The sequence below is a fragment of the Malurus melanocephalus genome, unplaced genomic scaffold (genome assembly GCF_030028575.1).
Source record: "Malurus melanocephalus ecotype Western Australia unplaced genomic scaffold, MMel_1.1 scaffold_687, whole genome shotgun sequence".
Classification (NCBI taxonomy): Eukaryota; Metazoa; Chordata; class Aves; order Passeriformes; family Maluridae; genus Malurus; species Malurus melanocephalus.
The window spans coordinates 159,541-175,895 of record NW_026623919.1 but is presented as its reverse complement, the minus strand read 5'-3'; the positions used below and the strand labels follow the sequence as shown (position 1 = coordinate 175,895).

Below are 16,355 nucleotides of genomic sequence, written 5' to 3'. Positions count from 1 at the left end.
TGACATACAGTGTACTGAAGTTAWTTATAAGAATGCAGATTTTTAGAAGGATGTAGCAACACAACACTGGCTTTTCCTGTGATTGTGCGGTACTTGGGAAGGAACAAGCCTTTGTATCCACAAGCCACAGAAATTCAACAGCTATATAACCAAAGAGTTTGCATTTACTTGAGGGATATACTTCTCTTGCACTATGAGAATACTCTTGAACTTATTTTAAACTTTTCATAATTTTGTATGATCAAATATTCTCAAGTAAATTTGTGAGTGGAATTACTGGATTTTCACTCAACCTGTTAATATCCTTTGCCATACTTTCAGGGAAGATCTTGCTTTTATTCGCCTGGAAAATGATTTTAAAGAATAACTTTTGTGACATACCTGACTAGCACATTATTGAATATTTTTYAATCCAACAAGGTCTTTAAGGATCATGTGTAATGTAAGTAAGTAATGTAAGACCTTGAAAAAGAGGTTAGCTGAGGGTTGATAAAACAATCTCTTTCTTCTTTTGTGCTGTGAAAATTCAACAAACTTTGTTAGCTGACTTGAGAGAAAGAGGCACCAGAGAACAGAATGTGAAATCAAAGAGACCTTCTTCCCCTCTACCTCTTTAAAAGATGGAGCTAAATTTTTATTTTTAATTTTATAGGAAGCAAAAAATGTTTTCCTCACAGAAATTGTCTGTCGTATTAACTTTATTTTTTTGCTACAAAACAAATCTTGATGTTCCAAAATATCTTACTTTATGTAAAAGACAACAAGTATTTGGGGGTGAAGAAGTCTCTGTGATGTGTGTTGTATTATGTTAGAAGCTTGTTTTAGGTGACGATTGATGAAATTTATAATTTAAATGTCTCGCAACTTCTTCTTCGCAGGTTAGAATTAAAAAAAAAAAAATCCACCTCACACATTTGTCTTGTTTTTGAAAGTAATGAATTTTATTATGGCTAGTTGATGCTGCAGTTGATGAAAGACTATGGTTTTGCTGGTTGATTGTGGCTTCATTTCAAGATATTTATTAGGCTGTTTCCTTATTATTTTTAATGTGTATTGAATGAAAAGAGGAAAGCTGCAACTTCTTCTGATAAATATATTGATTTTTGAGATAGCAAAGGCAAATAGCTCTGAAATTGAACTTGGAGAAACAGAGACGATCAGTTTCTGAAACAGAGGACCTCTCATTATTGAAAGCTGTTGCTGAATAGGCTGCACAAATGGCRTTTTTTCGAAACCTTCAGCAGAATCTGAACCTTCCTTCTGTGTCTTCCCTGGTGGACACRCTCAGCAGTGCTGTGGATGACCTGGCCAGTGTTGTTGGCGAGGTCGGCTACTCTGTAGCTGACTCAGTGACAGAGCAAGTAACAAGCATGATCAATGGCCTGCGGGCAGAAGATGAAAGCTCCAAAACACAAAATGATAAACCTATGGAAGGTAGAGAAGAATACACACCATCATTAACTCATTCTCAGGGAGTTAATATGAAAACAAAGAGAAGTACTGCAGAACATAAAGAGACTCATAATTCTAATTCATTTGATTTTGTAAAAAATGGTACAAGTCAAGTTGGAGTATCTGACCATGTCTTGAACAAAAACCAGTTAAGAGGCACAGATAATAATAATCCTGTCAGTGATACAGAAGTACGTCAGGATTTGAAGACTGTAGGAGGACCTTTTAAAAGGGAAGCAGTAGGGGAAAATGAGTCTTTTGTAAATGATAAGTTCTTGAAGGGTAGTAACCCGAAAAGTAATAAATTTGCAATGGAGCAATCTGTTGAGGAGCAAGGTAATTGTTTATATGCAGTATCAGATAATTCTAAGAATCATGTGCATAAAAAAATCAAACCACAGTCACCTGGAGCTGTTTTTAAGAATTCTGATGAGGTGCACAGTATAAATGTTCCCCAAGATTTAGAAACAAAACTTGTTGAAGTGCAGAAGGAGAAATTGTCAGACTCCAGCTTGAAGAAGATGCACAATGACCATCCCAACTGCCTTAATGAAATCAAACAAAAGAAATCTGAAGCCTTTGCTAGAAAAGGAAAATCCACCTCAAAGGATGAAGGCAATGTGTCAACTACAACTGCGAATGAGGGTAAAAGGAAAAACTCAAAGAAATTAGAAAGAGAGCTATGTAATAAGAAGACAGCAGGAAAAGGTGAGGAGTCTGTCAGCAAACTGCATTCTTCAACCTTTCCTGAAACTTACGATATTTCTTACTTTTTTCACCTAATTTACACATTTAATAATAGTTTTCTGTGAATGAAAGTAAGTTTGTTTGTTTCAATGCTTCATTTTCTAATTATGTTGATATTTCTTGGAAGTTAATTACTTTCCAAAGTATTACTTAAAGGAACTGATTAATAAATGCCTTTTGTATGTTCTAACTTTACTCTTTCTCTATATGGTTTTCCTTGCCTTCTCTGCCTTGTGTGGTTTCTGCTGAAAACTATGAATTAATTAATACTGGAAATTAATATTTGTTCTGTGAAAGTGATTTTTATTTTGTTCCTTTTAAAAGCATTGCATAAGATGTGCTCTGATGATAACTTCTGTTGCATTTACATTACAGTAGATCTTCAGAATATTTTTGGGATATGTAAGATAATGATTTGAAGACAAAATGAGAAATGAGAAACTCAATGAGAAATGGCAATTAAATTATTTTAACTATAGAAAGAAGTGAATGAGGCTTGTCTTAAAGTTGTAGTCTTAAAAGAAAACCYGGGTGGTGTTATGGATACTTTGTGTGCCATCTTTAACATCCAGTCTTACTGTGATAAGGGAATTGCAATAACAGTTTGTGAGTAAGAAGTCAAAAGTTGCAATTTTACATACTTTTGCAGGCTGCATAGAAATTTTCAGAAAGCAACATAGGCTTTTCCAGAGATGCTGATTCTGTAAAGAAATGAAAGATTTCCTAATAGAAACACATTSTTTTTTCTTCATTCTGTGTATTTTTCTTATCTGAAAATTTCAGTTATCTGCTTTGTTGAGTTTTGGTTTGATTTTGTTTGTTTTTGGTTTTTTTTAATTTGAATTAGGAGTGTTTTCCATGTTTGTATGATAAACTATGATCTTGATCTGTTTCTTTACATAATACTATTTGTAAACTATATTCTCTCCAAAATAGCATTTGAGTCCCATAATAAGCAAATAATAGCTTTCAATAGGTTAATAATTGCTCATGACCCATGTCAACCAAATAAAGGAAAGGTTTTACTTAGAACATAAATTCTCTAAGGCAAATTTCAAAAAATGGGATAAAAATCATATGAGGAGTGATAAGGAAAGGCATAAAACCCTGAGATTTTTTTTTTATTTTTTAATCTACAGGAAGCTACTTTTTGCCAAGAAACTGAAACCAATCTGCATTGTTAATTAAATAAAAATATTTTCGTCGATAGCTTATGTTTTAACTTTAAGGAGGTTTTTAAGTGAAGAGGTCTTGCTTCATTGACTTATAGTAATGGTATGCGTTCTTATTCTTTTATGATAAGAGCTGGAGAAAAAAATAAAACCTACTATCACTGAGAACTTCTGGATGCTTACAAAAGTCTGTGTATTATTAGAGACATAACTCTCAACTCTTCTTTCAAACATGTTACTACCATGTTTYATACTGTTCCATTCTTTATGCAGGCTGATTAATGAACCTGATTTCATATTTGTGAATACATTTCTTGTWATGTTAAAGGATGCACCTAATCCTGATGTCTGGCACTGTATTTTAGGCCTGGTATTCTCTGCTTTAATTATACTTGTGGAAATCTGCAGAAGTTTCCTATGGGGCAGGTTTCAACCTCTGGAGGGCCATATGAGATACAARATTTTACTCTTGTCTTACAGCAAAGGAGACTCCTTTTTCTGGGCAGCCTCTGGCAGTGAATTTATTTGCCAGAATATATCCTGCTTGGTGTGATATTTTCAATAAGTGATTGCTGAAACTGAATTTGCTTTATAGCCATCCATAAGCGGGAAGAATCRTATCTGTTAGACTTGAATGAATAAGCTAGAGTTGAAAGATCTAGTTGGTCCTTAGCAGTCTTTTAAGGCACCACTTTCTGTATAAATACTAAATTAGGTTGATGTACACATTGCATATAGAACTGGTAGCCCCACATCCAGTGACAGTTTTCTGACATTTTCCATTCCAAGACCTTATTTTCAGTTTCCTAAATTGTATGCCARATTTGAAAGAATTGTGAAGAAATTAGGCATTCTTTCTGTCTGAGATCCTGTTGTTTGTTTTTTGKTTTTTTTTCTYTCTTAAGTTATGGTTTCTTTAACAGTTTCCAGAAATAGGTTATGGGAAAAATATGCTGGGTATTAGTGCAAAAAAAAAAAAAAAAAAAGTAAATGCTTTGGCAGCTTTGTGTATTGGCATATGTGCTTGAAATGTGGGAGAGCACTTCTCCCATGCCACAGATGCCCATATTCTTCCATGAAAAGACCCCTAAGTTGGACAAAGTTGTAAATTTTTGGAAAGTTTGCTTTTTGAAAAGACATGGTAAACACTTCTTATATTTTGCTTGTTAAATTCACTGACCATCCCATTTGCACTCATATGCTTCATTGTAGGGATTGAAGAACAGAACAGGTCTTACCCTGCTTTGGATACTTACAGTTACTGAAGGACACTGGGACTTTGAACAGAATTGAGAATAAACACTGTTTATCCTCCATGAGGACAGAAACTTCCTGAAGAAACAGGGCATGATGCACATGGTAGATTGGGATTTGAGCTAGGATGGGTGACAGCTATGGAGAGAACTGGTAACTTGATATCAAGGTGGAAAGACTAAGGGTGAAATACCAAGGTTGCATGCATGCATRTTAGGTACAAGTAAAGGGAATTTGGGATTGAATAGCCAAAGAGATAGAAGAAATCACTATAAGCGACCAAAAGTGGGTGCTTGGAGCAAGAACTTGGAGTATGTGGCTGGGGAGCAGGAACTTGGGGTAGGATTCTACTTGTATAAATGTGAATTTCCAAAAGATTTCTTACCTAAACTTRGAGCAAAGGTTTTTCTGTATGAGTACCAGGGAGAAAAAGACCTCTATGGGAAGCAATTCCTAAAASTAGGAAGGATGGTCCCCTGTAGTACTAAGAGGGCAAACACTTGATTCTAAAAGAGGCTTGGATGGCTGACATAGATTGAGTTACTTTAATTTTAACTGGCTGAATTTTGAGTAAGCTGAATCTCTGCTTTAGCAGGAATACCCAGCCAGAGGAGTGAGACTGTCTGGACATGAAGACAGACACTAATGGGAGTGGAAATGTGGAACTACTGCTGAGGCATAAAAGCAGGGAGGAGAGAAGCAGTTGAGTGTGGCTGGATAGCATGTTAGACAACATTCCCTCAGAATCAGRAGCTGAAAAACAGCATTATGGGCATTTCAGAGCTCTGCTGGTAAAGGAAATGCATCAGCAAATCGGGTACCTTAGGTTTGTTCTCGGAGTAGAGGTAATGCTGACTTCTTTTGAGTTTACATGARCTCTTAATGCCTGTTAGAGTCTGAGATCTACAGAACCTCTTCAAGGCATGTTAAATTTGGACAGAATCCATCTGAAGTTTGGAACAGGGAGGAGAAAATTTTCTCTTTACAGAAACAAAAATGTAKCTGAATCTTTAATTCGTGGGAGGAAGTCATGCTTGAGATGTAGCTGGAAAACATTCGCCACAGGAGTGGGCACTACAGAACTGCTATAAAAGAATTAACTAGATAGATTTTCTTCCRTGTAGCTTTTGCTGTTCCCAAATATTTGCAGTAAAAATCTGCAATAATTTCAGTTATTGAACAAGAAGCTGTTTATTGTAAGTTATATAAAATTGTGCATGCAAACATCTTTCACTAGCATTTTCCCATTTGTTATTGAGTTTAAGCACTACTGGCATAAATATTGTAAAGATGATTTTGTAAATCAGTTTCATTTCTATKCTATGCTACATGCTCACAGCAAAAATCAGCTGGGAATGTAGGATCAGGAGCTGCCTGTTAGGTATCCAAATGTAATATTGCAGCAGTGTTCGATTTACTTTGCATAATTTATTTTAAGCATTTTTCTACTTAAGAAGGGCTTCAAGAATGTGTGCCGCCTTACATGAATTGATCTGTTTTCTGTTGAAGTGTTAGAATGGTGTTTTTTGGGCTTAATGGTCTTTCAGGTCTTCTAGAAAATGAAAACAGCTCTTGGCAATTACAAAAATCACAATGCTTGCAATTCCAACAAGGTATTTTAAAAATATTTCAGAGATTTTAATTGAAATGGCTTAAGTATCTTCAATGATAACCTCATATGGTTATTGTCTTGTATTCTATTTTGAGCTGTAGTCGATTTGCTTTATTTTATTCAAACAGACAATTCTTATATGAGTAAAGACCAGCATGGTTCATCATCTGAGAGTGAAGATGAAGCACTGGGTAAATATCATGAGGCCTTGTCTAGAACGCAGAGTTCCAGGCTGCCAGTGGTGGATGGCAGACAGCAAAAAAACTATATATGGGAAACCAGACAAAAATATAGTCCCCTGTCTGCAGAATATGATGGATACAGTAGTGAAGCCTCAATAGATGAAGGTAAGAGTGATTTAAAAGCCTTCCTTTTATTCCAAATTTCAGAATTGTGTTCTGGATAAGTAAGTCCTAGACGAGAGCAGCTTGACTAGCAAATAGTCAATGTCTGCAAAAAATATCCAGACACCTTTTATATTAGTGCATGCTCAAAAAAAAAAAAAAGAAAAACACACACTTGTATACATTCTTCCAGAAATACTACAGATGATAAAATATCTTGTTATATTAAGTTTCATTTAATTTTATCATTATTCATTTAATTTTTGGGGCAATTTAAACTGTTTTGGTTTAGGAAGGAGACATGGCAAGTCTTGTTGAATTTGTGCTAATATACATACAAAAGAGACATTATTCCTGTATTGATAAGCTGTTCTAACAGCAGAGTAATTGGAATTGGCTGTTGGCTACAGTGCATATGGTCATTGTAGTGTGCATTGTTGTAACGTTCTGTATCTTTTTTTTTCTCATAAAATGACAGAAAGAAATTACTGCAAAGATTAGAGTAATGCATTTTTCCATGGTGCTAAAAGAAGGATTTAAACAATGTATGCTTTCTTACATGCTGTGTATTTCTTGATTTTAAGTTTGGGTGATAGCTTGATGTAGAGGCTGAGAATTCTGTTGTCAATATTTTGTCAATATGCTTTTGTATTTGAAAATAGCTTTATGTGAGAACTGTGTCTATAGCCAGTTTCAAGCATGAAAAGTTAGCTTTTGTGGAATTTAGGTAACAATCAGATTCTAATACAGATACTGTGTTATAGTAAGGTATTTTTGGTGTCCCTTTAGTATGTTAAAATGCAGAAGTTTTTTAGTGTTTAATTTTTTCTAATAAAAAGTGGATACATGTAGAGGTAAAAGGTACTTCACCTAAAATGTTCTATTCAGTCCATAAGGGCTTAGAATAAATTTAATTTTCTATAATTTGATATAATTAAATTAGACAAAAATCTGCTGTTGAAATTTGAAATTAGTACATGGTCACCCATGATTCTAGCCTAAGACTTGAAGAACATGAAAGCCATAGTTAAAGTCAGTTGCTGAGTAAAAAGATTCTTTTTTGATCATGAGAAAATTAATTTCCTTCCTTTGCTGTTAAATTGTAGGAAGGCAGGGAGTCTGAGTTCCAGCAGATAGTGAAGGAGAGGTGAGGTCAGGTGGTAAGAACTGATCCTTGAACACTGTGATGGAGAAGGAATAATGATAGTAAAAGTGTGTTTGGTTTTAATACCTACTGAGATCTCTCAACAGTGTTTTTGGGGGGAATATGAAAGATAAGATACTCAGATTTTTTATGGCTTGTGTCATATTGGGAAAGAATGATGATGTACATTAACAGGTGACAGAAAAAATATTAGCAAATAATACCAGATACAAATTTTACAAGAATTGTACCGGGAAACTGCTTTCAGGTGTCTAGAGTAATGTGTTTATCTCTCTGCAAACTATTGAGGCTATTTGATAGCCATAGTAGCCGTAGTAATATGAYATTACTCTTTCTATTTCATAATTTCTCAGATTTTTTGATCCAGTCTAGTTGTCTTCTCAGTGAAAAGTCCTCCGTTCATCTGAGCTTTTTACTTTGGCTCTGTAAGATTTAAACTTCAAAGGCATTGTGCTAGCCTGTATCCATTTCCWTTTTTTAATGATTTTTTTTTTATGATTTATGTTCCTTATCATCCTCCTAAGTCATCAGAATTTATAGTCACTGCTTTTTATCCTGTGGAATGATAGTCTCCAGTCTGGAAATCTGTATCAGGATTACAATCTAAGACAAAAGAACCTTTTTGGCAAGTCCAAGTTGTATCAAGAAAGTTACAGTTCTCACCCCACACTTTGTTTTTTGTTATTCTTCTATTGCTGAATATATCAGTCACCAGGTGCTATTCTTTCTCAATGCTCTCTCCATTCAGGAAGCAGGCTGGAAATAAACCCCATTTTAAAATGTATTGTAATGAAAGAACATTCAGCTTTTGGAAGCAAAAAAAACTTTAAAAAACAAAAGCTGTCAAAAAACTTCTAAAACAAAAGCTATAAAAAATTCTAACTTAAAACTTTAAATTTTTAACCACATACTTCTGCTTGCACAAAAACTCACTAATGTCAATATCACTTTTGCTGCTGCTTATGAAAGCATTCTCTTCCCACATTTTACAAGGAGTGGAGAATCGTCAGTGTTATTTATTTGTCAATCTGCAATCATTCTAAAGTGTATGTTTGGCAAAATGCTTGCAGATCAGAGTGATGAGTTTGTCTTGTTTTAATAATTCAGTATTCTCAACAGAATTCAGTTCAGTACTATTAAAAAAAAGTTTTGGACGTGGAAGCAAATTAACAACTAACATTTTTCACTTCTCAGTTACCTGAAGGTGGCACACTGGAATAATTAGTGTTAAATTACTTCAAACATAAAAGAATCTTTGCCTGTTTTAGAATAGAGGAAGAGACAGGCTTATGTGATGATCATTACAGAGGGAAAGCTGCACAACGTGGAACTTCAATGAAAAGAGGTGAAAACCTCATGAAGAAGTTCTACACTCAGAAATCGATGAGAGATTATTACTACCAAGCCATTCATATGTGTTCAGAGAAACAGTTCACCTAACAGGTGATGTTAAAAATCTCCAATTCCAAGGGGGAAGCATCAGCATTCTAGATATTTCAGTGAGATTTTTAAAAATGCAAAGCTTTACTGTTCCTTAAACTTGGAAAAAAGTATTTAGAACATTTGATGCCATAGGAATGCTGATTTTTTTTTTTTTTTTCTGTCAAATACTTGGTTTTTATGGCTATGGAATTACTTTCACAAAAAAAAAGTGAAGACAGATGATAGAACCATTTCTTGACTCTTTTGTGGAACAAGTGGTGTGTTCTTGTGTACTTTGTTTAATATGAGAAAAAATTGTCAATGCATTTGACGTTATGTACTTCTGTTTTCTCATATGTGCTTTATCATTTCTGCTTCTATGTTTTTAGCATTTTGGCTGCACTTCCATTGTAAGGCACTGATTAGGCCATRTGTTGAGCATATAACACTTGATAGTGTTAAAGGGAAATGGTGAGAGGACAGAATTGAGTTTTGTCTCATCACTGTTTTCCTCGTGTTTGTTGCTAGTAAAGCAGCCCCTAATCATTAAGAATAAGGACAAGGGTGAATGATTTTAAACTGAAATAGAGTAGGCTTAGATTAGATATTAGGAAAAAATTCTGTTCTCTGACAGTCCAGAGYAGGGCCCTGGAACAGATGGTCTGGAGAAAGTGTGGATGGCCCATCCCTGGCAGTGTTCCACGCCAGGCTGGATGGGGCTTAGAGCACCCTGGRCTAGTGGACAGTGTCCCTACATAGGGCAGGCAGGTTGGAATGAGATAGTCTGTAAGGTCCCTTCCAACCCAAACCATTCCATGATTCCATGACTCTATGATTTCCTTTAAAGATAGAATAATATGAGCAATTAATTGATATTTAATTTTCAGAAAATTTGGATTTCTCTGCTGAATTTTCTCTTCAGCAGTTAATCTCTATCAGATGTTGTATTTTGCAACAGTGAGCCGTGTTTTCGAAGGAGTCAATAAACAGTTTTACTGGTAACTTTACTCTGAACTTTTGTCTTCACTTTTAAAATTTGTTTGTTTAGATGTGTCTGTACTTAACTCTGCACACACAAAATTTAAAAAAGAGACAAAAATATAATCTTGTCTTTATTAATACACCCTGTATGCTTTGCTTGCCATGCTAAAAACCTGTATAATATTAATATTTGCATCATTCAGACCATCAAAATGTCTGAAGTTATTATTTTAAGGTTTGCCTCTTATCAATTTCCTAATTAGTTTATTACATMAATTTTCTGTCTGCATGCCTCTAAAAGCATTATATTCTGAAGCCTGAAAAATTGTGTTGTATTTTTTCAAACCATTCTTTTCTCCTCTAGATGGCCATATTAATCTTCCTTTCCAGCGTATTTATGTAGAACTCAGATGGCATTTTGTATAATGTTTTTAATAGTTAAATGAAAAAAGCTGTATACTCTGYAGGCTTTGTTGGTGTATTTTCATGATGGAATGTTCTGGTAGCCCTTTAGGTAATTCTGTGAAATTTAGGGGTTTCAATTTTCATTCACAAATGCCTTCTTACAGTCACTGTCTGACCTACTTTATGTATTTGTGTTGTGTGTTTGATGCATTTATATTTTTATATGTTTTACATATATATATATATTATTATTATTATTATTATATATATATAATGAAAAATAAATTACTACTGTGCTTGGATGCAAGTATTTCTACAAACTCTAAGCCATTGTAAATATATAGCTTTTGTAGTGAGCTCTTCATGGACAGGTTTAATTCCAGAGTATCGCTAAAGGAAAACYTAATTCAGTAGAAAATCAAGTTGATGACAAATGTCATCATTAAAAGTAAAACAGTACAGGAACTCACACCTGAAATTTTCAACATTTGCACAAAAGACTGGAAGTCTTTAATCAAAGAAAAGAGAAACGTGTGTAACTACAAGATGAGTGGCTCAGTCTCTGTGTTTAGGCCCAGAGTTCCGGGGTSAGCTCGAAGTTTGAAATCTTAATTTTGCCAATAATATTATTTTGGTCTTTCTAATGTTATCCAGTCAAGTAGGGATACTTAGTGAAGTGGTCTCTTTTTTCTGTTTTTCTAACAAAACTTCCTTTTACGTTTTTATAATTTGTATCCTGCTTCTTATATAATTTCCTACCGTTTCAAAGCATTGAGTTTGTAGTATGGTCTTTATGTGCTCCAGCTATTTGTAATATTTTGGAAGAGGGGATTTATATAGACTGTGATATTACACAGTTGATTCAGAAAATAAAGAATAAAAAACAAGGGAGTAAAAAAAAAGCAAGCAAAAATAACTCTGTAAGATATTTCTGCTAACAAAGATTTTATGATTTGAAATAGGAATCTGAATAAGGAAGTGTAAAAATTTTATGTTTAAAATAGGCATTWTTCTTTGCATTTCATAATTGGGAATGTTCTTTTAGTATCTATATTGAGATCTTAAATGGAAAATGTTTTCTTAATAACTGGAATTTCAAAAAGCTCAATCAATATTGTAGTGAACTGTTCTCTTTGTCTCCAGTAGTGGCTGCTTCCTCAATTTTGAAAAGTCAAGCATTATACAGACAAGTTGTTGCATTTCTATTGTAGGCTTCCATAGGCTTCACAGGCRACGTATTTTCTTTAAGGAAGTGGTCCCCTAAATTCCTAAAAATTTATGTGTTTCAACTTGGAAATGTTAGGGTAAATATATTTAAATTACAGTTTTGCAGGCAGATGTAAAAAACTGTAAGTGCTTCTTTGCTTCTGAAATCAAGATTCTCTGAATCCCCTGAGATGAGAAAGGTAGAAGAGGGCAATAAAACAATTTAGGTTTTTTCACAGTTAATTTTTTGATGTTTTTTGAAGTATGTCTTGCCCAAATTACCTCTTTAACAGCTGTGCAAAATTCCTGAGTAGGAGCAAGCAAGGGGGATTGGTCCCATTTTAAGGAAAAATAAGTTGCATCAGGAAGGAAAAAGGAAGGGATTAAGCTCACTTGTTTGTTTAGCATACTTAGATGTACTTTATTTAGCTATAGTTTACCAGTTCAGTACAACTGCAGGTTCCATCTCCAGCCTGTTTTAAAATATTTTTCTAACTTCTCAATTGGTAAAGCCCTCTGGCTGAAGACATGTTATTTCTGAGACTGGCCCAAGTGTCTTACATTTCACAAGGTTTTTTTGAAACATATGGAAGCACTAAAAGACTGCAGTGAGAAAACATAAGTTCTCTTAAATGAGAATCTGCTGCTCTAGCAGCATATGCTACTGGATTTTATCCATCTTTTCCATATTGTGAAGGTAGAATATAGTTATTTTTRTAGTTTGTCTTCTCTACTTCTATTCTTCTCTAGGCTTTCGGCRCTTTATGTTGATGTGTCTGTGGACATATGTTTGCCTTGTTCCTCAATGTCAATCTTTGCACGTGAAGGCGACTGTTCTTCTGGAATCTCTTGGATCTAATTCTTTATGCAGCTTTTTGCCTTTTCTTTCTCTTGTTAGTTTTCATGTCTCAGGAAAAGTCTCCTCACTGAATTACTTAAAGTATATATAGAGATTTTCTCTCAGTATCTTTCCAATGTAAACACTAAAAGTTCTTTCACAAGCGCCTCAAAACTGGTGTAGAGGTGAATCTCCCCAGTCTGTTTAAGCAGCCTGGTGAGTTTTCATTAGTAAATACGTTCTGTGAAGCAGGATCCTTCTTCAGACTTACCAAGCTGAGGTGAAAGCTGTTGGACAGGCTGACAGAGGAAGAATGGATCACTCTGTGAATTCTATGATAACCATATGTTTTGCAGTTTAGTTTCTCTTGCTATTCCTTGCATGTAAGTAGATCTGTTTTCAAGCCAAGTGTGAATGAAAACTTACTGTTTTGAAATTATGGAGTGAGGGCCTCTGCAAGRTTGTATGGTGTTCAGCAAAATAAGGCCACAAAGTTCTCTCAAAATTGGTCTCTCTGTACATTTCAGATGCTAAGAATTAACAGCCAGAAAAGGTGTGGAAATGGAATGGAAAAGAACTCTGGACTGGTATTCACACTGGAGGACTGAAAGCTCAGTTGAATACTCAATCATAAATAGTTACTTCTTTTTCTTCTATTATGCCTTAAAGAAATTAATAAATTCAATGAAAAGAGTGTTTAGGAAGATGGTGGACACACACTTTTTTCTGATGTGTCTTTATCAGATTACCTGTGAGATTTTTCTGGTATGACACCTATTGGAAGTAAATACTCTTTTTGTCCTGCAACTTTGGGTAGGCTCAGGGCTTCAAACAATACATTCAAGATACTTTGAAAGGGTCTTTAGTGAAGAGATTTAAGACAAGTCTTAAGACACCTTCAGAACAGTATTTCTAAATGCTTCAGATTGTGTTTTGAGGGCTGAGTCATGTTGCAGCTGTGAGTACTCCAGATATTCATACTTGTGTATCCCATCTGGTAATACTTGTGTACTCTCAATTGATGTTATTCTTGATGCACTTTTTGGAGATTTGGAGGGGATTTGGAGATTTGTGAGATTTTTGGAGATTTGGGAGATTTTAAATTACAATATTTCTTTAATTGATCCAGCWTCCTTATGCTTGTTTTTCTATTATSTGGGCATCTACCCCTGACATTTTTTATTCTAGSAGTAATTAAAAATCTTCCTGTACTACAGGGCAGTGCAGTGATGCAATACTAATGATACAAAGTTCTGATCCCTGATCATGTGTGTCTGCCTCCTCTAGTTAATTGAAATGAGTCTTTATTGGCTCCAAGCCCTTAAAAATCAGAGAATGACAATATCTTGTGATTGTGAAGCTTTTGAGGAGTGTGGCTGTTGAATCCATAGCTGTATCAAGGGAATATTTAAGGATAGTTTAGTAAAAAAAAAAAAAATCTTTTGTAATTCAAGGACCTGCAGCACAGTGCCCAGAACTAACTTGATTTGCTATGCTTTCTACTTAGTGTCTCTGATTCTGTGGTTTTGGGTTTTCTGGTGGTTTTTCGTCTGAGGGTTTTGGCTGGGGTTTGGTGGGGTTTTTTGAGTTMCAGGATAGCTTTCTAGTACATTATGACAGACTTCTATTGTTCTTCTGTAATAGTGGAAGACAGTTCTGTTAAGTGCTTGAAATTATGATGCGTATTTCCACAAAATATATTCAACTGAGCATTGCAGAGACTAAGGTGGTTTAAAGATTAACTCTTGCTCTGACTTTTATTCAGTTTTACAGAATTAATTTCTGTTTTTCTTTCCCAAGAAAGTGTTACCCTTTGTCTTGTGAGAAGTTCCTGATAGAAAGGAACTTTCCATGTGAGTAATTGGGCTATGATCATGTTTGGGTTATGGTTCTTTATGTGTATGAATAGCACACAAGCATAGTGTTTACAAACTGAGTCCTGGAATGGGCAGAATTCACAGATGGGGGTAGAAAGTAGATGCACAATTCAATATTATTCTTGTAATTTTCTTTAGGAGTATTCTGGAGGGGGCAAGACGTAAACAAGGATTTAAATTTAAAGGAGATCCATGTCTGAGTTAAAACAGTTTGGAAGAGAAAGGATTTCCATTGAGAACTTGTGAGTTGAAAAGCCAGATAGATGTCAAAGTTGTACACAGTCTTTTCAACCAAAGGAAAGTGCTTGATAGAAAGAATTTGGATAATTSTGAAATCATGAGTTTACCCTCACCAGAAGAGATGCTGTAAAAAAAAAAAGATGCTGTGAAAGTATATGTATCATCTATTGCTGAGAGAAAAAACCTAGTACCAAAATTCAGAATTAGGGATGATGACAAGATTTTCAACAAAAAATTCCTTTTCCAGCTAGACTAACTCCAAAGAGGAAGAAAAACAGTCTTTCAATGGGAAAGGGATATTTTCCTGATGTGCACAAATGAGCAAAGCAATCTCTCAAATTAGGTTCCTCCTGCCAGCATTTTGAAGTCTTTGAATAAATACCCATTGCATAGATGTGAGGGCTTTGAAGAAAGTTACCCTTACCTATRTGAGATCTCTGAAGTGATGTAAATCATACATTAATGATAACAGGAAASTTTCCATTTTATTGTAAACTTATTCTTTTAATAACTTTCTCATCTATTTGAATCTGGAATTTATGAGAGGCTCATTAACTTGGAAAAATCCACAGATGTATTTGTGACTGAAATAGTTCATATTTAAAATAGATGCTCTGCATTCAAAAAATGTACAACTGATCCGTGATGTAAACACAAGAGATAGTACTATATCAGCAGAAAAGATAATATCCTTGATGACCCAAGTGCTTTTGCTGATTCKGAGAGTTCATGGCTTTATCATGGAAGGAGTGACTAAGCAACAGGAYTGAACTGGAAATGTCTGTATAGACATTATTAGGTACATTGGAAAAAGGAATTTTATCCAGTATTCTACTTACCTGCTGAGAATAGYTGTGCTACTTGATCAGTGCAATAGAGCAGTTTATGTAAATGTGAGAACTGAAAACTAGAACAGCTTTCACAGAATGGAATCATAGAATGGGTTAGGTTTGAGGGGACCTTAAAGATCATCTGGTTCCAAATCCCTGCCATGAGCAGGGGTTCCACCCACTAGATCAGATTGCCCAACCCCCCATCCAACCTGAGCTTGAACTTTACATAAGAATATTACAAAATAATGGCTTATCAGTTCTTCCTCCAGAGCAGCTGTGGGTAAATGGAGCATTCTTCTTACCTTTAAATGTTTAAATCAAAATATTTTTACCTCTCGTCTGAAAGGAAAGTTTGCCTCCCAACTRCTCTTTTGTAGGTTAAAGACAGGTTACTATCAGGACTCTTCGTTTATTRTCTGATCACCTTACATTTTAGCCACCTGTTTGGTAAAAGAAGAACAAGAGGGGGGGTCTTTGTAACTGAGCTATTTTTCTGTTTTGTTATGTTCTGTGGATTATTTTCCTTGTGGATATGTATCAATTTCATAGTCATGCTATAACGGTATTGTAAGTATTCTCTTGGAATGATTTAATGAACATTTCGTCCTTACACAAGTTGAACAGTGTTACCATGTTAATATGATTTTTTTTAATTGTTATTTTCTAAGAGTTGTTTTTTTATTTTAGTGTTAGGGTAACTGTTTTCACAGCTACTTTGTGTATATTATTTGAGGCTATATTGTATATGAGTAAACAAGGTGAAATTGTGTCTGTAGCTTCTGTGGAGRCAGAGATCTGTAATTTGTT

At 34.7% G+C, this 16,355-nt stretch overlaps 1 protein-coding gene across 4 annotated transcripts in view; it reads left to right on the top strand.

Annotated features, from left to right (window-relative positions):
• The window catches only part of SYT14 (synaptotagmin 14), an 81,572-nt gene that overhangs the window by 26,368 nt on the left and 38,849 nt on the right, over positions 1–16,355 (top strand). The window contains exons 1-2 of one of the 4 annotated variants that reach the window (XM_057384120.1): positions 105–2,160; positions 6,366–6,584. The exons of 1 other annotated variant lie outside the window; for it this stretch is intronic. In XM_057384120.1, coding sequence (XP_057240103.1) covers positions 1,218–2,160; positions 6,366–6,584 — 1,162 coding nt within the window. In that variant the 5' untranslated portion in view covers positions 105–1,217. Of the gene's footprint in view, positions 1–104; positions 2,161–6,365; positions 6,585–16,355 lie in introns of those variants that run through there. 2 more of the 4 variants (XM_057384121.1, XM_057384118.1) reach the window with 2 other exon arrangements.